This window comes from Sminthopsis crassicaudata, chromosome X (genome assembly GCF_048593235.1).
Source record: "Sminthopsis crassicaudata isolate SCR6 chromosome X, ASM4859323v1, whole genome shotgun sequence".
Taxonomy (NCBI): Eukaryota; Metazoa; Chordata; class Mammalia; order Dasyuromorphia; family Dasyuridae; genus Sminthopsis; species Sminthopsis crassicaudata.
In genome coordinates this window covers 8,286,911-8,314,674 of record NC_133623.1, presented here as the reverse complement: position 1 = coordinate 8,314,674, position 27,764 = coordinate 8,286,911, and the positions used below count along the sequence as shown (strand labels likewise).

The 27,764-nt window shown below is 42.7% G+C and overlaps 1 protein-coding gene and 1 long non-coding RNA gene across 5 annotated transcripts; one reads left to right on the top strand and one right to left on the bottom strand.

Annotated features, from left to right (window-relative positions):
• LOC141549118 (uncharacterized) lies at positions 1–27,764 on the bottom strand. Of its 4 annotated transcripts, none has more exons than XM_074278451.1 (11): positions 27,251–27,764; positions 12,523–12,636; positions 9,379–9,515; positions 7,571–7,692; positions 4,549–4,599; positions 4,289–4,321; positions 3,589–3,640; positions 2,646–2,710; positions 2,474–2,566; positions 1,689–1,809; positions 1–692 (listed from the first exon to the last, which is right to left on the bottom strand). In XM_074278451.1, exons 1-11 carry the CDS (start codon positions 27,747–27,749, stop codon positions 594–596), a joined length of 1,386 nt encoding a protein of 461 aa, XP_074134552.1. In that variant the 5' UTR covers positions 27,750–27,764; the 3' UTR covers positions 1–593. The 4 variants fall into 4 exon arrangements, with proteins under 4 accessions (XP_074134552.1, XP_074134553.1, XP_074134555.1 ...); XM_074278452.1 differs by having other exon boundaries at positions 2,474–2,548; XM_074278454.1 differs by lacking the exon at positions 4,289–4,321.
• LOC141548986 (uncharacterized) lies at positions 13,066–18,769 on the top strand. The gene is made up of 3 exons (XR_012484216.1): positions 13,066–13,327; positions 14,400–14,546; positions 18,161–18,769. It is a non-coding gene; the product is annotated as an uncharacterized LOC141548986 (long non-coding RNA).

Sequence of the window (27,764 nt, the reverse complement as noted above, 5' to 3'; positions counted from 1 at the left end):
TTGATTTGCAAAGTCTTTATTTACGTTGTATACACATAGCATCACACTCAATCTTAGAACTGATTATCTCTACATCATCACAAAGCTATGTTAAGGTTCAATAACACTTAACGTCAAAAGAAATGCCTGATGGTTTGTCCAAGATGTCACACTGGAAATAGCAAGTTTGGCTGAACTTAATGAGTGTTTTCACAAGGCTATGGGCACTAGCTTATTCTACTGATGGAGCAGAATCTGAAATGGATTTCTTAGTTGCAATGAACAAGTGAACTCAGAGTGAACAAGCCCTCGACTGCTCCAAGAGCAAAAAACGATTGTGCTACCGTCAGAAACCATCAAGGTGTTTGACCCCTTCTGTTTCCTGTCTCACCTGACAAATTTTCTCATAAAGGAATATGAAGAGAGTTCACAGAGATTTTTTTTTTCTTATGATTTATGAATACACTTGACTGTGATGGATTACTGAAGCTGTAGCATAAGAAGTTTTCTGGAAAGCGGAAAGTCTATGTTAGCAAACTATTGGAAGGAAAATCACTATCTCTGGCAAAAAAGTGTACGAAGCAACTACTGACAACTCTGTATTATCGTAACATTTAAGGCAGTGTGACGGTTCTGCTCCCAGATTTGGTAACAGTGAAATTCCCTTTGATGATCTTCAGGCCAGAGAATCGCTCGTTGAGGGTCATTTTAGTCTGCAGAAGAGAAAGAAAAATGTCTTCCATTAGTCATTGTGATTTAGCAGTTGGAAACAGTCCCCCAGTGCCCACAGAACTTGGCCACTGAAGCATTTAAAAGGAAGCAGGGGATTCTGGGAACATTGGCAATCCACACACACACATCACGTTCTTCCATTCCCTCAAGAACTTACCATGGCTCCCCAGGTTCAAGTCTAAATTCTTTATCTTTGGCCCCAAAGTGCCTAAGCCTATATCCTACACTGCACCCCATCAAGGAGCCTCCCTTCCAGCTAAAGCGGTCCCTCAAACACCTCTGCTATCCTCTGCACTCGGGTTTCTTTTGTCCCCCACCAATCTACTGCTGTTTCTTCAAAGTTCAGTTCATACTTGAGGCCTTCCCCAACAGTCTCAGAGATCAGTGGTCTCTTTGCTTCTCAAACTCCATCAACTATCTGAACCACTCCTGAGACTCGCTGGGATCTCCATGGCTGTTCCGGGCTGCCAGGATGCAGAGTGCAGAGCCTAGAGTCAAGAAGCCCCGAGTTCAAATTTCACCTCAGATGCTGACTTAGTGGTGTGACCCCAGACAAGTCACTTCTCCTCAATCTCCTCATTTGGAAAATAGGGATTATCTATCGTGAGGATCAAATGAGCTCATCCTTCCACCTTTCTTCACCTAGGTCCTGAAATTAAATTAAATGCATATAAAATGCATTTATTTCATATTCAATGCAAAGGCCACAAAGGCCGAACCCACAAACCCTTGTGTTAAACACTTCAGTTGAGAATCACACAATGCTTTGCACTTGAACGCCACATCTTGTTGGGAGCTCCTCAGAAAAGTGAAATACAAGGCAAAAGTTGAGTTCATTGGAGGTTCTGGTTAATTGAAGTTCTGCTCTAGAATTTGGTACAAGTAGACCTTGTATAATCCAAGTTCAGCCTGAAAGCAGGGTGGGATTTTTACTTGGCGCCTCATGCGATTTCTGTGGGTATTCATGTGTGTCATACCTGATTGGCAACGGCTCGGAAATTGTATCTCAGGGAGATCCCTCTGGGCTGGAACTTCTCATGTTTGGGAGCGCCCCATTTATCTTTCAGAAATGAAGTTTCGCCATCGGTACGCTTGAATCTGTGAATTAAAAATACACGTGGAAAGCTGTAGCTGAAACTCGGCATGCACTAAATCAGTGCTGCCTCCTCCGGCCCTAGCCTGAGGTACAGCTCTTCCCCTCTCAGGCCCAAACTTTCCTCTGGAAACCGAAGGGCTTGGATCAGCCTATCTTGAAGGTTCCTTTTGGTTCTAGGTATCTAAGAGGCTAATTCACCAATCTGGGCCCACTAAACATTACATTCCCCCTAAACTCCAGCAGCTGGGTCACTTCTGCAGTGGGGGGTGAATATCTGCACCAGGAAAGAAAGACGGGTTTTCCATAGGCCTTTTTCAGGTCCCCTTGTTTCCTCTACCAGATCAAAAGGGCTAGAGTTTATCATGGAGCTGTCTTCCCCTTCCTTCCACCCTTATCTAAAGGAAGCTGGAGGAATAAGGGGAGGGATGGGGAAGGGCCATTTTGAGCATCAACATTCACTAAAGTGGAGAAAATGGACTCGAATGAATCCCCCGAGGTGCCCCCGAATCTACAACTCCATGAAAATCCAAAAGAAGGAGGGGGGTAGAGGGTAAATGAAGGTGGCTACCTATTTAAAACACACACACACACACACACACACACACACACACACACACACACACACACAGAGTGGCTGAACCACAAAAGGTAATAAATGTTACTTACTGTCTACTGATGCTTATTTGAGGGTTGGCAACAGATACTGTCAGGATTGACCCAGGCCTGAGCTGGACTTGATACCTGCCAGAAAAATTGTACCTACAGACAGTTAGTGCAGACCCAGCCCCGCCCACCCCCACCAATGAGATGGACGAACCTCATCCCGGTATATAGTCACCTGTTCTTGTTCGGAGATTTCCCCTCGGCTGCCCGCATCTTGTGCGGTGGTGGAGGTGGTGGTATCTGAAGGAAAGGTTAGACTTTGGAGTCAGAAGGGGCCTCCAAAGCCATCTCGGCCAATCTGGAGCTGCCCAGAACTCCTACAACATCCCTGGCAGGTGGGGCTCCTGTGCCCTCCAGTGAAGGAGGGGGCCCAGTCCATCTGAGGTCAGCTAGCTCTCGAGATTAGAAAATTACTACAGAACTTGAACCTGAGACTCGGTGCCTCAGCACCCCTAGTCTTGCACCTAGGGCTAATTGAGACATGGTGTTCTGGACCTAAATGGGTCTCAGTTATTCTCTTCTCCATTTTACTGCCCATTAATCGAGTAACACAGGGCTGTGGTGGAGAAGGGACTGTCTGGAGGCAAATCCACACAGGATAAGAAAAGACATTTGCTGTTTTGAGATGCACACTGATATTGGTATCCCAGACTGAGAACTGGCAGGAACTATTGAGGTGGAAGCTAGTCGGGTCCTCTTATTTACAGATGAGATCTGTTTAAGATCACACAGCCAGGGTCAGCTAGGTGGCGCAGTGGGTAGAGCACCAGCCCTGAAGTCTGGAGGACCTAAGTTCAAATTTGACCTCAGATACTTACCACTTCCTAGCTGTGTGACCCTGAGCAAGTCACTTAACCCCAATTGCCTCAGGGGGAATTAGAAAAAAAAAAAAAGACCACACAGCTAGCAGGGAGCAGAACTCAGATTTTTTTTGGGGGGGGAGGGCGGGGTTCCTTTCCATATCAATGCTGGGAAACAGATCTTATGGAAGTAGTAACCAGCTCAAAAAGTAAATGATGAAATTGGCTACTTGAAGAAAGCCAGCCCACCAGAGCCAAAACAACCTGTAAAATATAACCCTGACCGTGACTTGTGAAATGAAAATGATGGAGACTCACCCCCCGGTTCTGGTTCACCCTGTTGTCTCTCTGCTTCTTCTGCTTCATTGTTCTGTGCGGTACATAAGACTCGATATTAATATTAAACACAGCCGTCTCGTAGGACATGAAATTATGACTTTGTGATGAGTTCTTTAGGATGGAAGCTTTCAGAGTTTGCCCAGGAGATTTAAAGTATGACCTCAAAAGCCAGAGGCCCCCGGGAGCAAATGTGGGGGTACAAAGGCGGCTCCCAGGATATCTTGGGGTTTAGCAACTAGGTCTCTTTCTTAAGGACCAGGCATTCAACCCAAACCGATCTAATTCTAACTGGCCACCAAGAAGTCCCAGGCCAAGCCCCATTTGGTCATCGTTTGGGTCCGGATCAACTCCGATTGAAAGCAAGTAGCAATTATTTGTGCTTCAGCCAGATTCATTCCCTTCCCTCTCATGGATTCATTTGCTTAATTATTTATTTAGATTTTTGTTTGGGGACTAGGTGAGAGAGAAGATCCTTTGTCTCAATGGCACCCTAGCCTTACTCGATGAATGGGTGCAGCCTCAGGCAAACTGAGATCTGTTAGGGCCAAAGTCTCCCATTTCATCGGGGCAGTCTTCAGTCATCTCGATCTAGACATTGGATCCAGATGCTCCAGAAGGGAAAGTGAGGCAGGTGCCCTCGCACAGCCCGCCCTCCCTCCCTGAAATCCCATATACTTACATGTCATGGCATCGCTTCCCCGATGACCCGGGCCTCTCGAAGGACAAACAACAACAACCTCAGTGGAGGCATGAAGACTTAGTGTTTATCATGAAGTCTAAGGAAACCTAACTTGGAACGTTTTTGTTCAAAGAAATCAAGTTTTCCCAACAAGCAGACTGAACCCAGCACTCAACACCAATGGCAGCATGCAGACTCAACTACGAATGAATGAACGAGAAGGGATGAAGCTGCTGAGCGGCCAGAAACGAAACTCCTACCTGGTGGCCAAGGACTCCCCAAAGACGACGGAGCTGGATCCCTCCGATGAACTGAGAAAACAAAAAGGGGGCGGGAAGGGCAGTGAAGGATCCGGGTGGCGGTGCCGCGGAGCTGACCGTTTTGACAATCATCCAGAGGTCCCCTGTTTGCAAAGGGACCCAGTGGATCAGAGATGTCCCAGGCCCCGTGGCCTGTCTGAGCTGGAGTTTCTCCAAGGGACTCATTCCCAGGCTTGGATCATATATCAATTCAGATACTCTGGAAGGATGATGGTGATACTTGCTAGGGTTTTCTAGGTTTGTGTTTGGGAAGCTAGTATTCTAGAGGGAACGTGGTGGAGGAAAGGAGAGGGGAGAGAGAGACCTAGATAAGAGCTACCATCAGTGGTCAATGTTTTTCTGACTCTCTTGGAAAGTCCACATTGGCTCAGTGATAGTAGTGGGGGCTGGTGCCTCTCACTGGGCAGTGACTCAGTACCCTGCTTTGTCCTTCATTGCTGGTGGGAATTGGGCCTGAAGTAGCTAGTATTTTGTTTGGGGACCCTGACCCAGGAAGGTGGTGGGATTTTACACTTGATGTATTATTTGTGAGCATTTGGGGACTTCCAAGGGAAACACCCTCAAAGCTCCATACCCAAACTCATCAGATTGAGGAGAGTCAGCTGCCAAGTCCCTGCACACATAAGACCTTCCTTTCCCTTGAGGTCCCCAAAAGTTCTCCAGAAATGTTTAGTCATTAACCCTCCCTCAAAGTCTTCCCCAAATCCTCGTTCCGGGCACCAAGGTGAGCCTGGGCTCTCCAAGGCTGCAGCCACACCCACTGGGTCTGGTTGTTGGGCTTGGTCAAGGTGGAAAGGGCTGACAGTGAGGAGGCCGTATGCCTAAAGCTCAACACCCAGGCAAGCCAAGCTCAGAGAAACCTGGTACCAGCTTGGCCATAGAGGGATGACCTTTTACTTACCTGCACTTCCTTTATTTGTTTGTTTGTTTGTTTGTTTTTGCTGAGACAGTTGGGGTTAAGTGACTTGCCCAGGATCACACAGCTAGGACTGTGTGAACTCAGGTCTTCCTGACTAAAGGGCTGGTGCTCTATCCACTGCGCCACCCAGCTGCCCCATCCACTGCGCCACCCAGCTGCCCCATCCACAATTCTTAAAGTGCATTTAAACACCTGATTCTGAAAAGGAGTGTGTAGACTTCTGCAGATGTGCAGCACGGCATCCATGACACCAAAAAGAAGCCCTGAGATATTAAGTTAAAGAAAACCCATGATATCCATCAGGAGGAGTACCCACACTGAAAATGGATAGATCCTTAAATGTTGAAGCAATTTTTTAATCAAACAAATATTGAAGCAATTTTTTAATCAAACAAATGGTATTCAGCTATACCATCGTGGAATTGTACAATGTTCCAGCCAGATGGGGGCAGGAGGGTCATCTTCAACCCTCTGACTTCATAAATGAGGAAACTGAGCTGGATCTTTTGATCAAATCCACACGGCCAAAATTTGAACCCAGCTCTCTTGACTCCCAGAACAGATCAAAAGGACAAAAAAGAATGGGGAGGAGGGAAAGGCAAATCAGACCATTTCACATTCATAGGCAATAGACATCAGTTAGGAAATTCAGACCAAAATTTCAATTTTATCAAATTGTTTGGTCTTTCTAAATGTTTTTTTTTTCCTTTGAAGGAAGTAGGAGGAGCTAAATTATCTGGACCATTTTTTCAGTTCTTAGAGGCAGGCCTTTGGGCTAAGGCAGGAGCATGTCCAGGAAACCAGGCAACAGCCCAAGGGGCTGCGAAGGGGGAGGAGAGTGGGACAGTGCCCAAATGGCAAAGCAAGGAAGGCAGCTCCAAACATTAGCTCCAAAGCCAGCAATTGGTCCAGGGGGATCATAAGAGAGGGTTTAATAATGAAACCATAGCCAAGGCCTGCAGTGGGCTGGGGCACACCCTTCTACTTTTCTTTTCTTTCTTTTTTTTTTTTTTTTTTTTTTTTAATTTTTATTTTATTTTATAATTATAACATTTTTTTGACAACCCTTCTACTTTTCAAGGCCCAACTAGAATGATCAATATTTAAGTACCTACTATGTCTGAAGCCTGCTGCCATCTTGCTGGAAAGGATCAAAAATCAACTTCAGACTCTTCCTGCCTTTGAGGAGCTTATATTTTAGTCAATAAAAGAAGAGACCTATACAAATAACTACCATAGAAAATAAAATAGGAATCTATACATAGAGGGAAGACGCTCAAAAATGTTATGAGGGATCCCAAGGCAAAAAGACTATTTTCAAATTGGACACAATTTGCTCAGCTGTTAAGAGGAATAAAAAAATCTGGCCCTCTCCTCTTTCTAGCTGACAGAGACAGACAAAAGACAGAGAGACAGTTTATAGAAGCAACTGGAATTTTTTGCAAAAGCATAGCTACATCTAAGAAGTGGCTTACATTCTATAATAGCCTTAATCCCTTAATATAGCTGCTATATTCATGATAGAAAAGAGGGGAAAATGTGGCTGTTGTGAATAAATTGCTCTAGTGTCTCCCCGTCTCCCTCCCCAGCATCTTCAGCTACTCTAGTATAGAGTATAATATAGAATAATATAGAAAAGATTTCTTTTGAATGGAGTCTATGATTTTTTTTCATAGTGGAAACTTCCATTTGCAAATACGGCTCCATCAGACCTGAGGATCTTCAGAGGCTTCTAGAGCTGTCAGCTGAAGCCTGGGGAGAAGCAGTGGTTGCTAATGGTTACGAGACAATTAGCTTCTACCTTCAAAATGCTGCTTGACTCACTGAGATGTACCATGACGCGGCCCTGCTTGAGACAAGATCTGAGAACCCAAGGGTTCCAGATGCTACGCTGGTTCCTCTCTCTCTCTCTCAACATTATGCTGTTTCTGGTCTTCTCAGTGACCAAAAGAAGCATCTTGTGGTCATGGAGCTGCCAAAATCCAGCTGTCACTAAGGTAATATGGAGAAGGCTTTTGCAATCTTACCCAATTCTATCCTTACCTTCTTGTATCATTTACCACTGATTTTCTTATTGGTCCAAACATCAGCTGTCTTCCAAATCTCTCAGGCCGGTTGTTGTAGTTCCTGAACTGCCTAATGGTTGTCTCGATGTTGTCATTGTCCTGGAAGGAAACGCCATTTGACAAAACAATTTAAATAACCCCCTCCCCATGATTTTACATGGCCATTTGGCTCCCCAAGGCCCTGGTGCCTCTGTGCTAGTGATGATACAGAAGGGACAAATCCACCGAATTCAATTTTTTTTTTTAGAACAAAGATGAAAAAAAAAATGTATCCGGTGCTTGAGCACTATGCAGATCAAATTTTAGCAAAATGAAAAATAGAGAGGGAGGAGAAACTGACTCCTATGTGAATGAGTGGGAATGCCACTCGGGAGGGTTGTTTTCAGGTCCTGAGAGGTTTCTCAAGGAGGAGAAAATCAGGAGGGAACTTGGCCAGCCCAAAACAATATGGCTGTAGTAGTACTAGTAGTAGTAATAATAATAGCATTTAGATGTCACTTTAAGGTTTGCGGATGTCCATGTTCCCAAGCTCCTCTGCCGAGTCCCAAAGCCCCCCACGTCATTGATCAAATCTGTTCTGATTTTCAGGGGGAAAACATCTTGACAAAACATCAAGGTAATCTGTTACACTGAAAAAAAAATTACTGTTAACGTTAAGCACTCCTTCAGGTTTGTTTGTTGTTGTTGCCTTTTTTTTTTTTTTTTTTTTTTTTTTTTTTTTTTTTTTTTTTTTTTTTTTGGTGCAACAATGATGCTCAATCTTCCTGCCATTGCTGCAATTCAACGTATTTGCTTGGAGTCCTATTTTTTTTTTTTTAAAGCTCAGAAATGTGCATTATCAGAGAACCACTAACTGGAAAAAAAAAATATATTTTTTTAATCTATCAGCAGGCAGCCAAAGGGCCGCCAGGTAGGAAAGAAATGAATGAATGAATTTGGTCGGGCACCCTCCCAGGAGAGGGCGGGCCCGGGAGCGGCCCTGGGGGGCAGCTGCAGAGAGATTAATCTCACCCCACCGGGAGGAAACGGTTTTGTTCCAAAGTGGCAAAGGCTTGGGGGGGGAGGGGGGAGGGCCCAAGGGGACCCCTGGACTAGCAGCCTCCAAATGAGGGCCGAGCCCCTCGGGGGAGAGCAAAATGACATCATACAGGTAGATGGCTTTGCAAATGTCGCTGCGTCGTGCGAATATTAGGCATCTTCATCGCCGCGGTCATCACGGTGATGAGCAGCATCCTCTGGGATGTTGGCGGTCGGGGCAGGCCCGGTTCTGGGCTGCCACGCACTTTGAAATTGGCAAGGCGCTGCCTCCCTGTGTATTCTTCCCGGGGGGAGGGGCAGGTGGGCTCCCACTATGGCGTTAGGGGGGGGGGGGTTTCCAAGGGCCGCCCAGCCGTCTATCCCTCTGAAATCGCTGACACCTGTTGCCCCAGGGCAGCAGGGCCAAACGTGCAATCGAATTCTCCGTCGCCCCGAGGCGTCTGCCCAAATGGTTTTTAACGGCGCCACAAGACCTGAGCCAATATGGCAATACGCAACCCAAAATGGCTCTGGATGGCCCCGTCAAAAGAGCAGCATCTCGCCAGGCTCCCCGTCCCTATTTTAGAGGAGCCCGGGCATCGAAGGGAAAATTTCCCCACGCCAAAAAAAAGGGGGGGAGGGGGTTCTAATTAAAATCAGTCGGGGCCGGCCGTGCCCCGGCCGGGGTGGGGGAGGGGGGCCATCTAGGAATAAATCGTGCCCGTCCGCGAGGCGATCCGAGTCGCCAAATATCGATCGGGGCTTTACCTCGGCGGCCGCATTGTTCGCGTCGTACGGGATCCGGCGGGTGAAGGAAGGGTAGGATGCCCTCGGCTTGAACGTATTCTGAATGGTCCTCCTGTAATTGTTCTGGCGGCCGAACCACTTCCTCAGGCGCGGGGGTCCTAGGAACATAATGCCCGACTGTATGGATCAGGCGCTAAGGCAGAGCGGCTCCCAGCAGGGTCTGCTAACGCTCCCGAGCTCCGGAAGTCATACACTGGGCTTGGCAAGAGGGCTAATCTGCCTTCCCAGCGAATCCTTCCCAGCAGCCCTCTGCTCGCGCTCACACTGCTGCTGGGCAGGAGAGCTGCCCACTAATGTCCTGCTGAAAGCGACTGCAATGGAGGGCTCCTAGCCTTTCTGCCAATGGAAGGCAGGCTGACATACTGTGCCCAGGGAGGACGGCTGCCTTCCTGACATGCTGGACCAGAAATAGGACGCCAGGCACCTGCTTAAAATAGATGCCGTCTCCTAGAGACGGCCAATTTGGAGGGGAGCGACGCGGGGCTGGGGCGAGGGCAATACAAAGCGCCAGGGGACGCGCGCGCCCGCGCCGGCCACTCGGGGCCCTCCCCTGCACTCAGTTACACACACAATTGGAGGGCTGCAGATCGATGGGCGGGGGAGGGGGCGCGGTGGGACTGGGGCGGGGAAGGGGCAGGGAGGGGAAAGGGGCACGGGCTGGGAGGGGAAAGGAGCAGGGAGGGGGGAAGAGAGGGAGAGGGACAGGGACAGGGAGGGAGGGGATGGGAGGGAGGGGGGAGGGAAAGTGGGATGGGGAAGGGGAAGGGAGGGGGGAGGGAGACAGGCTGGGAGGAAGGAGGGGGGGAAGGGAACATGGGATAGGTAAGGGGCACTGGCTGGGAGGGGAAGAGGAGGTAAGGAGAAGGGACATGGGGGGGGAAGGCAAAACAGGGATGAGGAAGGGACACAGGGCAGGAGGGGGAAGGAGCAGGGAGGGGAAAGAGAAGGTGCCATGGGGAAGAGGAGGGAGGAGGAATAGACATAGGGTGGGATGGGGAAGAGGAGGGAGGAGAAAGGGAAAGATGGTGGAAGAGGGGAAAGAAAAGGGGGGAAGGGAAAGATGGTGGAAAAAGAGAATAAGGAGGGAGGGGGAAGGGAGATAGGACGGTTTGGGAAAGAAGCAGAGAGGGGGCAGGGAAAGATGGTGGAGGAGGGGAAGGAAGAAGGAGGGGGAAGGAAGACAGGCTGGGATGAGGAAGAAACAGGGAGAGGGCTGGGAAAGATGCTGGAAGAGGGGAAGGAAGAGGGAGGGGGAAGGGAAAGATGGTGGAAAAACAGAAGGAGCAGGGAGGGAGAAGGGAGACAAGCTGGGATGAGGAAGAAACAGGGAGGGGCCAGGGAAAGATGGTGGAAAAACAGAAGGAGCTGGGAAGGGGAAGGGAAATAGGCTGGGATGAGGAAGGAGAAGGGAGGGGGCAGGAAAGAAGGTGGGAAAAGGGAATGAGGAGGGAGGGGGAAGGGAAACAGGCTGGGATGAAGAAGAGGAAGGGAGGGGGCAGGGAAAAGATGGTGGGAAAAGGGAATGAGGAGGGAGGGGGAAGGGAAAGATGGTGGAAAAACAGGAGCAGGGAGGGAGAAGGAAGAAAACCTGGGATGAGGAAGAAACAGGGAGGGGGCAGGGAAAGATGGTGGAAGAGGGGAAGGAAGAGGGAGGGGGAAGGAAAACAGACTGGGATGAGGAAGAAACAGGGAGGGGGTGGGGAAAGATGGTGGAAAAACAGAAGGAGTGGGGAAGGGGAAAGGAAACAGGCTGGGATGAGGAAGAGGAAGGGAGAGGGCAGGGAAAAGATGGTGGGAAAAGGGAATGAGGAGGGAGGGGGAAGGGAAAGATGGTGGAAAAACAGGAGCAGGGAGGGAGAAGGGAGACAAGCTGGGATGAGGAAGAAACAGGGAGGGGGCAGGGAAAGATGGTGAAAAAACAAGGAGCGGGGAAGGAGAAGGGAAACAGGCTGGGATGAGGAAGAAACAGGGAGAGGGCTGGGAAAGGTGCTGGAAGAGGGGAAGGAGGAGGGAGGGGAAAGGGAAAGATAGTAGAAGAGGGGAAGGAGGAGGGAGAGGGAAGGGAAAGCTGGTGGAAGAGGGGAAGGAAAAGGGAGGGGAAGGGAAAGAGAGAGGAGGAAGGGAAATCTGGGATCTTCTAGCGCAGGGACCCCCACCTCCCAATGCAGATTGACCCCTTTTCTGCAACTTTTCATCTGAGACTACATTTTCCCCTTTGGAATTTGAATTCAGGGCTTCCTGCAGATCACCAAAGGGAACAAAACCACTTTGGGAAGAGTTACATGACTATTTCAGGCCAAAGAAACATGTTTGAGCTGAATCAGCAGAATAATTTTCCCCATCATACATTTGTCTTCAAGTGAGCAAGAAAAGCTGTTTAGGATTTCCAGTGGGTTCTGAAATCACCTTTGCTCAACTTTGGGCTTTTGTCCCATGTCTTCTGCCCCTCTTTAAGCAGATTCCTTTTGGGTGACTTGGAAAATGTGAGGGAAGCAGCTGCTGAGAGATTCTAACATTGACTCTCAGAGAGATTCTAACTTTGACCCTCAGGGAGGCGATTCTCTGGCCCAAAGCCTCAGGTACTTTCTGACCTGTCCAGAGTGCTGAGTGGTTTCTGAAACCAGTGCTCCCCCATAGGGCTACTCAGGTAGTGCCCATGAAAGGTTCATGGCCAGCTGCTCAGTGGGGCTGGGCCTGGGCCTAAGCAGCAACTCCCTACAAAGAACACAAGCATTTTTCAAAGCTTCTTTCGGGTTTGCCCCACAACAGGCAGTCGGCCTGTTCAGCAATACTGTGGGAGGAAAGGATGCCTGCTCCATTAAGTTGGACTGGCCAAAGGGGCCCAAACAGGCCCCAAACCATGGTTCAGATCAGGGCCAACAACCCCTGTGATCGGGATGACAAGCCCAGCAGACATGGCTGCGTTTTGTATTTCCCCCAAGAGGGGTGACTAGATCAACAATCATCCTGGAGACTAATAAACTAAGCCCTCGGACCCTTGGTCCGAGCTTGGAGGGAAGGGGAAGGCCACCTGAAGTCAGATTGCTTTCACAGCTCACTAAGTTGAGCTAGTGAGTATCATAAAATAACAATTGTGAGGCTAACCATCGAAATCTCCATTCTCCTGCTTGGGTTTTTCCTTTCTGGTGTACAAAACGATTCTCCGATTGCTCTGTTCTTGGTTCTCATTCTCCTTCTTCTGTTGGGCTTCTATATCATCTAGAAAGGGAAACATCAACATGGGTAAGAGCTAGGCCAGTCCCCACTGATCCTGCTTCCAGAATGAGGGTGGGGGACACTTTGAAAGTCCCAAAGAACCACAAATGTTATTCTACTGGTTAAAAAAAATCATTAAAGGAAGGCTGTTGGACCAATTGATGGCACTTGGCTTAAACAGGCTTGTACCTCAAGAGAAGCAGTATGGACATAAAGGTTATTGAAGCTGTGATGGGGGGGGGGAGAAGAGAAGTAGTCCAGAGCCCTGAGTTCCTCTAAAGCACACAGTCAGATGTTCACCAGCTGACTCCACTTTATGTCAGTGGGCAGCAGTGCAGGAGTCCCCACAGGGCCTGGTCTTGGGGCATCCTGCTGTCTTCCATCTCCCCAACCCCATTTACCCTCACTTTCCATCCCTATTGCAGGCCTACGGTTCCACCAATAAAAATTAATTACCTTGGGTGTTGACGAGTTTCTCTTCAAGAGGCCCTTTTTGAGACAAATACCCCAAGTGGAGGTAAAGACTCTTATCCTGGATTTCACCAGGTAACGCCACACTGGACCATCCAGTGAAGAGAACAAGAGACCACGAGCTAGGCCCCTGAGGAGAGGCAGAGGCTGCTGAGGGTTCTGGGAAGAAGCGTGGAAAGCAAGGCCGTCGTGTGCTGTGGAACAATTTTGCTTGGACCCCCAGGTATCTGGCTTTCCCCTCACCCTGAAAGATTTGAGATATTGGATGAGGAGTAAGAGGACTTGCCACTTGATACCAGCTCTTACCAACTGTGTCCCCTTGAGTAGTAAACCTCAGAGGCCTGGTCTATAAGACGAAGAGTTTGGACCAGAACCTCAGATGTCCTTACGATCTCATGATGTTGCCAAACATTGGTGAATCTGCCTTCACTGAGCACATCCTGAGTATCTCTTGTGAGACCCCTGCTCTATCGGACCCTTGGCAATCAAAACCATGGTTTGGAGCCTCTTAGAAAGTCCTGTTCTTTCCATTGTTACCCACACTTCCTGGCCCTTTCCCTTTTGCCCAGATACTGGATTCCACCCTCTCTGGCCCATTTCAACTCTTGAATCTCCACTCTATTGGGGGGAGTGTCCCTTATGAGATATCCTTTTGGACACCATGAAAAAAACTCTCCCCTTCCTTCCAGAAAAGTCTCTCTGAGGATTCTGGGAACTGAATGTGGATCATAATATGACATTCTCACTTTTTGTTGTTATTCGCTTGCTTTTGGTTTTCTTTCTCATTTTCTTTCCTTTTTGATCTGATTTTTCTTGTGCAGCAAGAGATTTGTATAAATATATTTATACATATTGGATTTAACATATATTTAACCTGTCTAACATATATTGGACTGCTTGCCATCTAGGGGAGGAGGTGAGGGGAAGAAGGGGAAAATATGAAACTTGAGGTCACGCAAGGGGCAATATTGAAAAATTATCTGCGTGCTTATGTTTTGGAAATAAAAAGCTTTAAAAAGAAAAAAAAAGTCTCTGCCCCCCCCCTAGATGCTAGGGACTGGGAAGGACTTGCCGTGCCCCTAAGGCCAGGGAGGCTCCTATTTCCACATGCAGAATCCAAGAAGGTGCGGGGGTGCTCAGACTCTCGTACTACCCTTAGGTGCACCTCTCTGGGCTGCCCTATAAAATGAACAAGTTGTACTAAATGAACTCTAGCTCTAAGTCTATTAACCCACCACCCAGTGAACCCAATTACACCCTCCTTAATTATTTTCCTTTTTCATCTGAAAAAGCAGTGCGGGCCTGGCAGTGCCCTGGATGGATGCCTCAGGCTGGCCCATCGGCTGATCAGATCATCTTATCTATCTGGACCTCAGTTTACCCACCTGTAAGAGAGGCTGATATCGCCCCATGGAGTGATTGCAAGGAGAGTGCTGAGATAGGTGAGTGATCAGTACATTTCTGGCCCCTTCCGCTACCCCTAGGCCAAAAGCTGGCAGAAAGGAGAAACAGTGGCAGGGGTGCCCATCAGAAAAGGGAGACTGTCTCCAGCTGGTGCAGACCCACTTTCATACAAAGACCAACTGTCCTGCTCCCCATCAAACAGATGCAAATGCCTTTCCTATGAGTCGGACATTTTGGCAATTCCCCGCAGTTGGTCTAGGGCAGGGAGGGCACCAGTGCCAGCTGGCCTGTCTCCTACTCCCAATGAGGCAAGCAACAAACAACCAACCGGGCTTGAGCCTTCTTTTGGCTTTCTGCTCGATACCCTGGGTCAGAAAGGGCAGGAGCCCCAATAACAACAATACAAACAGTGCAAACCATTGGATGCCTGCAGGAGAGGCCCACTGCCGCCTCTGATGGGAAGGAAGGTGACCGTGTGACACGGGGGCTGGGATTCCAGGCCTACTGTTGACACACAGGAAGTGTGACTCTGGGCCAGTCCCTTAATGTTCCTGGATATCAGTTTCCCCGGCCAGCATTCAAAATTCCTCCTAGCTCTAGAACCATGAGCCTCTTCTCCACAAACAACCATTGGCCTCGGTCATACGATCGAAAGTAAAATAAGCAAGCGGGAGGATGGACAGTGGCCGGCTCCTCTGCCGGCCATCTTTGCTTTCTGGTTCAGTTCTCAGGTGACTCTTTCCTCAGCCCTGTAAGTGTCTTTCGAACTGAGTTTTCAGGACAGAACCCCGGGCATCGAAACAGCTTTAACTGGCTGGGAGAAGTTCCATTTTCTCTCTGGTAGCTTCCTGTTTTTAGCATGTTTGTGGTGCAGTTGGATTCTGGGACAGCTGAGAGGTTAGTGCTGGGCACAGAGGGAGAAGTACTCAAATAGAAGGCAGGAAAACCAGCAGTCCAAGTGATGGCAACAAGTTGGCTTCTCAGCTTGGGATGCAAGGAAACCCAAGTGCTGTTGGAAATCAGGATGAGAGTGGCAGCAGAGCCTCTCAGGCCTGGAATGGGGCTCCCCACCTAAGCAGTCACTACACCTAAATTTGCAATCTGGGTGAAAGCAGCAGCAGGCCTGAAGGGAGGGCTCTCCTAAGCCAGCGGTTGCTTTAGCTAGCCTCCATCTTAGTGTGGATGACATTAGATTGTTGCAGCACCTTGGCTGGTTTGGCCAAAATGTTCTTATGTGCTTTAAAAACATTTTGGGCAGGGGGGTTGGAAGGGACATATTAGGAAATAAATCAATGTATTTGAGGGGAAAAAAAGAAGAGGGACTGGTTATTTGGGAGAGGGAGGATTATCTGGTGAAAAGCCTACATGCTTCATGGCTAATGTTACTAGATCTGGAAAAAAAGTCGCTCCAGAAAGGCAGGGCCAAGAAAACTTGTGAAATATGGTCCCATAAGTCTAGCTTCCAAAGGCTCTGATCTCAATAGTTCTGTACCCTTATTTCATTATATGCCTAAGGAATCATTTTGTTATTTAGACATTTGTAACTGCATATGCTAGCCCTCTTCCTTATTTTGGAGAACACAAAGGAACCATTAGCACTTCACAATGAACACACACTCACATGTATACACTTATATGTGACTATATGAAGGCCTGTGGTTGGACGTGGGAGGTTTATGCCCTCTCTCGCATGGAAACAGTTCATATTTTAAATGTAAAATCCCTAGCGCAAAAAAAAAAAAAAATCAACCAGTTTTCATGTAATTTGCTTGAGTAGTGCTTCTTCTACACTCATCACTAGCTGTTCAGCTGGCCCAGAATTCAATTGTGCAACAAACACGATCAAAATGGAAAGCCACCAGCGAGAAAATAGAATTTTCCCATCCAGTTAAAAGTGTTTCCTATATATCTCTTTGAGGCCTTTGAGTCATCATTTGAGAGAATACCGGATGTCCATTCTCTAGACCCAGCTGAAGTGTTTCGTGTATAATTGTATGTGTGTGTGTGTGTGTGTGTGTGTGTGTGTGTGTGTGTGTACATATATATATATAATATATGTATATATATTATATATATATATGTATATATATATGTGTGTATATGTATATATATATACACACACACACACATATATATACACACACGTTTGCAGGTTATGCACACATATGTACATACTGTCTCCTCCCCAAAGAATAGAAGCTCCTTTAGAAGGGAATCATCTGTATTGTCAGCCCTGGCCCAAAGGAGGTGGTTAATAAATGCTGTCTGACCAATTCCAATGGACTTGAGATGGAGAGAGCCCTCTCCATCCAGAACATCCAACACAGTATCTGCAACTTTTTTTGTTGTTCTTTGCTTGCTTTTTTTTTGTTGTTTTCTCATTTTTTTTTCCTTTTTGATCTGATTTTCCTCACGCAGCATGATAAATGTAGAATTAGGTATAGAACTACACATGTTTAACCTATATTGGATTACTTGTCCTCTAGGGGAGGGAATAGAAGGAAAGGAGGGAAAAAAATTTAGAACACAAGGTTTGGCAAGAGTAAATGTTGAAAATTGTGCATGTTTTGAAAATAAAAAGCTATTATTTAAAAAAAATAAGTGCTGACTGAACTGATTTACTCAAAGATGCTTTACCAGGCATCCGTGCCTTTAAAAAAATCATTGGATTGTTGTATTTCAGCATAACTGATTTCTTTTGTGATCAATTTTATATATATTTAGTTAATATATTTAAAAACCTCATTCTGAGCAGGGCTCCTCAGCCTTCAGCAGACTGACTATTCAAGGGATTCCTTATTTCCAAGAAATAAAAAGCCCCATTTTAAAAGAATTCAAAATACCAACATCTGTCCTTTTGGGGGGGGCTGATTCTCTTTCCTTCCCACCTTTCTGTATGAAAATCATTAGTCCAATGACGCTGCCTCAGTAGCACCATGTATCAGCAATCTCCTTAACATAACCAATCCTCCATCAGTCTCAAGGCCGATTCCAATCCATCCCTGCTTCCTGACCCCGTGCCATTTTTTGCCTCTATATCATACATTCTCCCCAAAGGAACCACCCAATGAGCTTCAGGCCTCCCTTAAGATTTTTTGGGTGGGCTTTTTTATTTGTATTTCACAGGTTGCCGTTAAGGTGCTTTGCTCTTGCCACATGACCAGCCCACTCTCTTTTCCATCTATACCAATAAACCTTCCAGAGATAGGACTTAGATTTTCATAAGAGGCAGTGTGCCATCAAGAATAGACTACTGAGCCTGGAATCAGGAAGATCCAGAACTTAGCACAACACATAGCAGACATTTAATGGATGTTTGTTGGCTGACTTACTGAGATCATAGATTTAAAAAAATTTTTTTAGTAATAGCTTTTCATTTTCAAAATTCATGCAAAGAGAGTTGTCAACATTCACCCTTGTAAAATCTTGTTCCAACTTTTTCTACCTCCCTTTTCCCCCTCCCCAAGACAGCAAGCGATCCAATATGTTAAACACCTATTACAATTCTTCTAAACAGACTTCCACATTTATCATGCTGCACAAGAAAAACGAGATCAAAAAGGAAAAAAAATGAAAAAGATAAAAAACAACAATAAAAAAGTGAAATTGCTATGCTGTGATCCACACTCAGTTCCCATAGGTCTCTCTCTAGGTGTAGATGGCTCTCTCCATCACAAGACCCTTGGAACTGGCCTGAATCACCTCACTGCTGATGAGAGCCACATTCGTCAGAATTGAAGATCATCGATTTAGAACTGGAAAGATCACATAGAGATGGGACACGAATCTGGATCCTGAGACTCCAAAGTAAATCCTGCATTGATATTTTGTCTCTGAAATTTTTTAGATGTGATCCTGAGCAAGTGATTTCGCTTTTATGTATTTCAGGTAACTCCATAAGACCCAGCTTCTAGATTACAGATAGATTGTACACTGTTTTAGTTGGGAGATATTTCTACATTGAAGAAATCAGATCTTTATCCTATTCACACTTATAATTTATAGTAATTAATTCTATAGTTTTACAGTCATTGTATTATATAATGGACAGCTAGATGGCACAGTGGATAGAGTGCAGTCCTAGAGTCAGGAAGATTTATCTTCCTGAGTTCAACTTCTACCTCAGACACTTCCTAGTTGTGTGACCCTGAGCAAGTCACTTAACCCTGTGTGCCTCAGTTTCCTCATCTATAAAATAAATGGGAGAAAGAATTGACAAATCACTCCCATTATTTTTGCCAAGCAAACCCCAGAGTCACAAAATCAGACATGTCTGAAAAACAGCACAGCAAAAATATTGTGCTATATATATATATATATATATATATATATATATGACATATACATATATATATATATAAATGTCTATTGCTCTGAAGTGTCACATAAACTACAAGACAGTAATTAAGTTTTGATTGACTTTCTTTTTGTAAGATAAAGAAATTGTTGTTCTTGCAACTCATATTAGTAATACTGTCTGCTGAGAGCCTCCTCCTTAGACCAGACAACCAGGATTGTCAGATCAGTAAAAGTAATGAGTTCATGGGATATGACCAGATTTTTTTTTCTTTTCTTTTTTCTTTTTATTTATTTATTTATCTATCTATCTATTTATTTATTTATTTATTTATTTATTTATTTATTTATTTATTTATTTATTTATTTATTTATTTATTTATTTTGGCTAAGGCAATTGGGGTTAAGTGACTTGCCTGGGATCACAGGAAGTGTTAAGTGTCTTAGGTCACATTTGAACTCAGGTCCTCCTGGCTTCAGGGCTGGTGCTCTATCCACTGCGCCACCCAGCTGCCTCAGATATGACCAGATTTTTAAACAAGTCTGCCATTCCCTCCATGATTTACCCATACAAGCCCCATCCCCAACAACAAAGAAAAACAGGGTATCAAGCATTTCACCTGTCCCCAAACACTGTTAATCTCGTATCTTTGTTCCTTGATACCTAAATACTGTCTCAGCAAGACAGGTCTGGTCTCAGACTCAGCTGTTCTAGAGTCCAGACACCAGCACTTGAGTTAAAGTGTCAATTGTGCCTGGAGTTAAGTGGGTGAGGACATTTTTCACCTTGGAAGTGCTTTGGATTCAAAGGGGAAGGGTGGAAAGTGACTATCTTCTTTGGAATCCCTGGGGTTTCCCTACTCTAGAATCCTCCAAAATCCACACTGGGTCCTTTTTTGGCTAGTGTGACATATTTATTATAAAGCGATGAGTGTTCAGATTGAAGAACTGGCAGAAGGAGAAGAAAAACTCTCACTCCCCACCTCAGATAACAGGAAACACAGAACTGTGTCATGGGGTCAGTCACTTAGTCACCAAGCATGTGTAAAGTGCCTGTGTACCACCCACTGCGGGCTAGGGTCTGGGCTAGAACACAGAGGCAAGACCAAGACATTCCCCGCTATTAAGGAGCTGAGCGTCTAAGAGATTCCCCGAGTGACCTCGGACCTGATGAATTTAGCAGTCAAATTACAAAGCGGGCAGATTGAGGGATGATTTCTCATTGGCACTGGAGTTGAATGTGGCTGGGTTTAGGAGTTCAGAAGGGCTCCTATGGGCAGGCAGCACAAACCTTTGGTTTCTCCCTTGTTTTTTTGCTGCTTCTTTCAGAGCTCTTTTTTTGCTTTCACTTACCAAACTTGTTGACTGAGTGGACCCCTGTGCAAAATTTTGTTATTTCAAAATCATATGAAATAAATAAATACATACATACATACATACATACATATAGATATGTATGTATGTATTTATTTATTTCATATATATACATACACACACAAGCATATGTATATACATATACGAATGGTGTAAGTATATGTATATATGTCTGCATATACATACATATACATACATAACTGTGTATGTGTTGAGACATTAGGGGAAAAAAAATCAGGATCAACCAAAGTATCACCAAAAAAACAAAGCAAGTATTTAGATTTTCTAAAATTACAAAGATTTTATCATTAGCAAATCAAAACAAGAGGAGTAGTAGAGGATGAAAAAAAAATCTTTGTATCCAGCATCTCTGGTAGCAGCCTAATATTTGTGGTCTGCATGGTCTTTGGCGCAACTATATGAGCCGCTGCCTAGTAGATCAGTGGGCAAAGGATAGGAACAAAAAGTTTGGAGAAGAGGAAATGGAAGTTATCAACCAAATGATGACCTGCTTCAAACCATTAATAACAAGAGATCCACTTTAAAGCTACTTCACACTCAGCAAAATGCAGCTGTGAGGACACAGGCACATCAATGCCCTGGGAGAAGCTAGGAATCAGGGCAAGCTTTCTGGAAAATCATCAAGAATTCTGCATGCAAAATCATCAAGAATTCTGCGTGCAAAATCAGTCTATCCAAAGTAATGGGTTCATGGAATATGACCAGATTTTTAAACAAATCTCCCATTCCCTCCATGATCTACCCATACAAGCGCCTGCCCTCAACAACAAAGAAAAGCAGGTTGTTGAGCGAGCTTCTTTTCATACTTTTTGGACTAACAGAAAGCTGAAAATAAAATGGGTATCCATGGATAGAGGAATGAGCCTGGATAACCCTGGGTAGAGGAATAAGCAAACTGTGGAACAAGAAGAGAATGGATATTATCATGTCGGGAGAAATGGAGCCTGTGAGGAAAGTTGGGAAGAAATGTTCAAAGATCAGAGAACAAAGTGACTACCAAAACAGAAATAGAATTTAACAGTAAAAAGCCATTAGAATCAAGAGTAAATACAAAGAGCAACCTTGGTTCCAGAGCATGGAGGATGCATTGGCCTTCCCTCTCCTTGGGAGAGAGGTGGGGGATTAAAGTTGTGAAATCTCCCATATCCAGCAGAGGTAGTTCCTGGGATGGCTGCTTTTGCTTGAGTTTTTCTTTATGAGGAAGGGTTCTATGAGGAGGGAAGACAGGGGCATGGGGAAATGGCTGGTACAGAAAACCAAAAGCATCCATAAAATAAAAGGAAAAGAAACAATGCAATGAAGTAAGTGGTCAACCTAGATGATCTTTAAGGCTCCTTGCAGCATGCTATCCTATGAATCAATACTGAGAACTGAACTAAAAATTCTGGGTCACTTGTAATTCACCTTTAGCTCTATATTTCACCTCCCCCGAAATCTTGGTAACAGGGAAATAAGCCTTCTAAATGTCTCTGGAACAGATTGTTTCCCCGGCTCCCCCATCTGGTGGTTGTCACCTTAATCCTGGGCCTTAATCTTCCCAAACTAGACTTTTTGTCATGCTGTTCTGCTGTTCGAGACCCTCAAATGGCTCTGTGATATCTAGATCAAATTTTTCTTCCCGGCATTCAAGGTTCTCCATTATCTGAGTGTCCATATTTTCATTTTGAGGGATTTTAGGACCCTAATATTTTGAGCTAGAAGAGACCTTCCACATCATCTATCCAAATGTCCCCATTTTACTACTGCAGAACTTCAAGCAGAGAGGTTAGCTTACTTGTCCAGAGTCATCCATGCAGGAAGACAGGAAAAGAGCACTGGGAAGGTTTCACTTGGAATTCTGGCTTCCAAATTCGGGGTTCTCCACTTAGCTCATCTATACTGACACTTCACACTCTTTGTCTTATTCCAAGTGAGTTTCAGTCAGTCAGGTTGGTACCAGGCATAATTCTATTCTCTGAGACTTCATACATGTTATTTTTTATTCTTTATTTTAGTTTTTCTCAGTACACGCCAAGAAAACTTGTAGCATTCATTTTTATAAGGTTTTGAGTTCCAAATTTTCTCCCTCCCTCCACCCCTCAGTTTATACACATGCTCTCATGTAAAATACACACACATATACATACGTACGCACACATAAACACATATACACATAAATACATATACACATACATACACATATATAAATACATACATATATATAAATACATACATACATACACACATATAAATACATATACACACATACACATATATAAATACATATACACGTGTATAAATATACACACATGTATACATACATGCACTTTATAAATATATAGCTATACATACACACACACACACATACTTTATACATGTTATTCTTCCTGCCTGGAGTTCTTTCCTTTGTCCCCTCCCAAATAATCCTTTTAAGGTAAATTCAAGCCCAATCCCATTTTTTAAAAACTGAAGAGGCAGATATTTTCTAGGAGTTTGGAGAAAGGCTTCACCATCTAATATTTTTTCTAATCCTGTCCAACTGCTTTCATTTCCTTTTTTTTAACTTTCTAGTTTCCTTTAAAATAAAACAAAACAAGAAAAAAACCTAGGTTTTTCCTTTTCTTTTGAAAAAAAAAATAGCATTTTATTTTTCCAAATACATGCAAAAATAGTTTTTGACATTCACCTTTGCAAAACCTTATGTTTGACCCTCTTCTTCTTTTTTTTTAAAGCTTATTATTTTCAAAACATACACCTAGTTTTCAACATTTACCCCTGCAAAACCTCCTGTTTCTAACCCTCACTCTGTATCTAACTTTTAGGCAGAAGATTCCACTAACATTTTCCCAGAGTGTCTTATTACAATCAACTTCAAGGAAGAGAATTTCCAAGATCCACTAAATTGTACTTCGCAGCTTCCACTTCTGAAAATCACCTTCCCATAAAATAGGTTAGACATTTAGAGTTCTGAGATGAAGTAACTTGGATGAATTGAGAGCACTTTCAGGAAGCCCTAGCTCACTTGGCAGTTGCAGCCCCTGTTTCTCATGTTTATTAAAATGTAGAACTTTGATCATTAATCTTTTCATTCTATATGCAGAGGCTCTGATTGGATCTAAATTTATTTATTTACTTATGCACTTATTCATTTATTTGTTGTTTCTGGTTTTTTGTGCCTCAGGTTTTTAAAGGGAAAAAAAAAAACAACTGGAATCTTAGGATAACATATTTGAGTTAGAAAAGCCTGTAACTGGCTTTGCTTGGATCTGAATGTATTTATTTATCCATGCATCTATATCTATTTATATTTATCTATCTATGTCTATTTAGCCATCTACCTATTTATCTCTTTATCCATTTATTCATCTATCTATATCTATTTAGCCATCTATTTTTCTCTTTATCCGTCTATCAATCTATATCTATCCATCTATCTATATGTATTTGTCTCTCCATCTGTATCTATTTATCCGTCTATATCTATATATTTCTCTATTTATATATCTCTATTCATCTATCTCTACTTATCCATCTATGTATTTATCTATTTCTATCTACCCATATATCTATGTATATCTCTCTCTGTCTCTGTCTCTCTCTCTCTCTCTCTCTCTCTCTCTCTCTCTCTCTCTCTCTGTGTATATATATATATATATATATATATATATATATATACATATATATATATCTTTATCCATCTATGTATGTATGAATGTATATATGTATCTAACTTTATAGTTTCTAGATTTGTGGGTCTTAGGTTCTTAAAGAAAAAAAATGCTGGAATTATAAGATAACATATTTTATTTAGAAAAGCCTGTAATTGGCTTTGCTTGGATCTAAATTCATTTATTTATCCATCCATCCATCTTTCCATCTATCTATGTATCTTTATCTATTTATCCAACTCTCCATATGTATATATTTATCTATCTATATTTATCCACCCATCTATCTCTCTATTATCCCTCTATTTATATCTATTTATTTATCCATCTATTTATGTATCTCTATCTTATGTATCATCTATCTCTATTTATCTATCTATCTGTATGTATGTATTTATTTATTTATCCATCTATTTAGATCTATACATTTCTCCATATATCTATATTTATTCGTTTATCTATCTCTACGTATTCATTTATGTATCTATTTCTATTTATCCATCTATCTATGTATACCTATCTCTCTATATCTATTTATCCATCTATGCATGTATGTATCTATCTATCTCTTTATAGTTTCTGGATTTGTGGGCCTTGGGTTCTTAAAGAAAAAAAAATGTTGGAATTATAAGATAACATATTTTAGTTAGAAAAGCCTGTAACTGGCTTTGCTTGGATCTAAATTCATTTACTTATCCATCCATCCATCTATCCATCTTTCCATCTATGTATCTTTATCTATTTATCTAACTATCCATATGCATATAGTTATCTATCTATACTTATCCACTCATCTATCTCTATATTTACCCATTTATTCATGTTTCTATATCTATTTATCTATCTCTATCCATCTGTATGTATGTGTTTATTTATATTTAATCTATATTTATATAATTATATATTATATATTTATATAATTTATTATATATAATGTTATATCTAATTATATATACATAATCATATATTATAATTAATATATAATATAATAATTATAATTATATATAATATGTTATATATATTCTATATAATATTTATATATTATATATAATGTTTATATATAATATATAATATATAAATATTGTATATATTATATAATATATATTATATATTTATATAATCTATATAAATTCATATTTATATTTAAATCTATATTTATCCATCTATCTGTATGTATGTGTTTATTTATTTATCCATCTATTTAGATCTATACATTTCTCCATATATCTATATTTATTCGTTTATCTATCTCTACCTATTCATCTATATATCTATTTCTATTTATCCATCTATCTATGTATACCTATCTCTCTATATCTATTTATCCATCTATGCATGTATGTATCTATCTATCTCTTTATAGTTTTTGGATTTGTGGGCCTTGGGTTCTTAAAGAAAAAAATAAAATGCTGGAATTATAGGATAACATATTTTAGTTAGAAAAGCCTGTAACTGGCTTTGCTTGGATCTAAATTCATTTACTTATCCATCCATCCATCTATCCATCTTTCCATCTATGTATCTTTATCTATTTATCTAACTATCCATATGTATATATTTATCTATCTATACTTATCCATCCATGTATCTCTGTATTTATCCATTTATTCACGTTTCTATATCTATTTATCTATCTCTATCCATCTATCTGTATGTATGTGTTTATTTATATTTAATCTATATTTATATAATTATATATTATGTATTTATATAATTTATTATATATAATTATATATTATAATCAATACATAATACAAAAATATAAAAATTATAATTATATAATATATATTATACATATAATATATATTACATATAATATTTTTATATATTATATATAATATTTATATATTATATATAATATTTATATATATTATATATAATATTTATATATTATATATAATATTTATATATAACATATTATATATATTATATCTAATATTTATATATTAGATATAATATATTATATATCACATTTATCTATATTATATTTATATATATTATGTATAATATTTATATATTATATATATTAATATTATATATAATATATTATATATTTATATAATTTATATAATCTATATAAATTTATATTTATATTTATCCATCTATCTGTATGTATGTGTTTATTTATTTATCTATCTATTTAGATCTATACATTTCTCCATATATCTATATTTATTTGTTTATCTATCTCTACCTATTCATCTATGTATCTATTTCTATTTATCCATCTATCTATGTATACCTATCTCTCTATATCTATTTATCCATCTATGTATGTATGTATCTATCTATCTCTTTATAGTTTCTGGATTTGTGGGCCTTGAGTTCTTAAAGAAAAAAAAAAATGCTGGAATTATAGGATAACATATTTTAGTTAGAAAAGCCGTAACCACCCATACTCACATACCCACCTCTGTGGTATTAGGAGGAGAAGAGCCAGGCTCAAAGAAAAGACCCCACCCATAATCACATAATGGACTCACATACAGAGCCTCGTATTTGAACTGACATCCCGTACTTAGGATGCCAGGAGTGCTACAAAGGAAAAGCAAAGTTATACACAACACAAAACCAATTTCAATAAAATCAAATTTAAAATTAGAAAAAAAAAAAAAGAAAGAACCCCACAGTGGCTGAAAACAACAACAACAATCAAAACTGTGTCTTTTATACCACTAACAGCTCAAAATGGCCTCTGGAGAAGGAAAGCTTTCGCCATTTCAATGGTTTCCAGAGCCAAGGGCCCTTTGTAGTGGCCATTTTTAAAACTGCAACATTGAAAGCTTATGGATGCTATTTAAGATGCAACGACATTATTTTAAGTTCACAAACATTCTCTTTTGTTCTGATTCTTCTTTCTCAACATATTAATATAGAAACAGCTTTATCATAATTATGCATATATAATCTATATCAGATCGCTGGCTGTCTTGGAGAGGAGGGATGGGAGGGAGGCGGGAGGGAAGAATTCAAATCAAAATCTTCTAAAAAAGAATTTTGAAAATGGTCTTCCACATAAGTGGGAAAACGCAGTACTATTCAATTTACAAAAGACTCAAAACAATATATAGCTTCCAAAATGTCATTTTGAAATTCCCCACATGAACCCTGCCAGAAATCTTAGAGCGTTTTTTTTTTTTGGGGGGGGGCAGCCAGACCAAGCACTTGGGCCCCAGAAATTGCCAGAGCCTGGATCTGGCCTCTCCTGACGTGGGGAGGGGAGAGAGGGAGGAACGTGGTTAGTAGCTATTGGTCAGTGGGTCGGAGTTCCCAGCAATCAGAGTGGCTGGCTGCCCCTCCCCGCCCAGGGTCTCTTCAGGAGGGGGGAGGAAGGCTTTTCCTAGACTCTTTGTGGAAACCTCTAGATGGGGGTAGGCCACATGCTTCAGGCCAGGGCCACTCACCCAGAGACTTGGTGACGAGGCTGTAGCGGATCATCCTGATCGAAGCCAGCGTGTGTGCAGCTAGCGAGGTTGGCGATAGCGGTGACCGGACTGGTACCTGTGCTACTGGCGGTTCCGCTGCTTCCTCCCCAACCGCTGCTGCCATCTCTCTGGCCTTCATGTCCTCTGGCTCAGCAGGCACTGCCTGCATGCCCTGAACTGACAAGTTTGCGACTTTCCATGGAACTTGAAGGAATGGTGGCAGGCGGCCCCTCTCCGTGGTTTGCGGCTTCTTGGGCATCGTGGCCTTCTCTGCATCGGCGGCGGGGGCCTGGGCCTGTTGTGCTTTTCCCCTAAAGGAAGGGGAGGTGATGGCCGAGAACCTTCTTGCTGCTGCTGCCTTTGTTTTTGGTGGCTGCGCCACCATCTCCGCAGCCATCTCTTCTTCTTTTTCTGGGGTTTGGGCCTGGGTCGACGCCGGTGTCGTCTTTTTTTGAGCGACTGCTGAAGCAGCTGCCATCGTCTTCGAATTTCT

What these genes read in the sequence shown, in the direction of transcription:
- LOC141549118 (XM_074278451.1), bottom strand. Translation starts at nt 27,749, where the DNA reads ATGGCAGCTGCTTCAGCAGTCGCTCAAAAAAAGACGACACCGGCGTCG. An exon ending in GGGGAGTCCTTGGCCACCAG is followed by an intron (nt 4,322 to 4,548) that starts GTAGGAGTTTCG and finishes GTCCTTCGAGAG; the next exon opens with GCCCGGGTCATCGGGGAAGC. An exon ending in TCCGAGCCGTTGCCAATCAG is followed by an intron (nt 693 to 1,688) that starts GTATGACACACA and finishes TCTCTTCTGCAG; the next exon opens with ACTAAAATGACCCTCAACGA.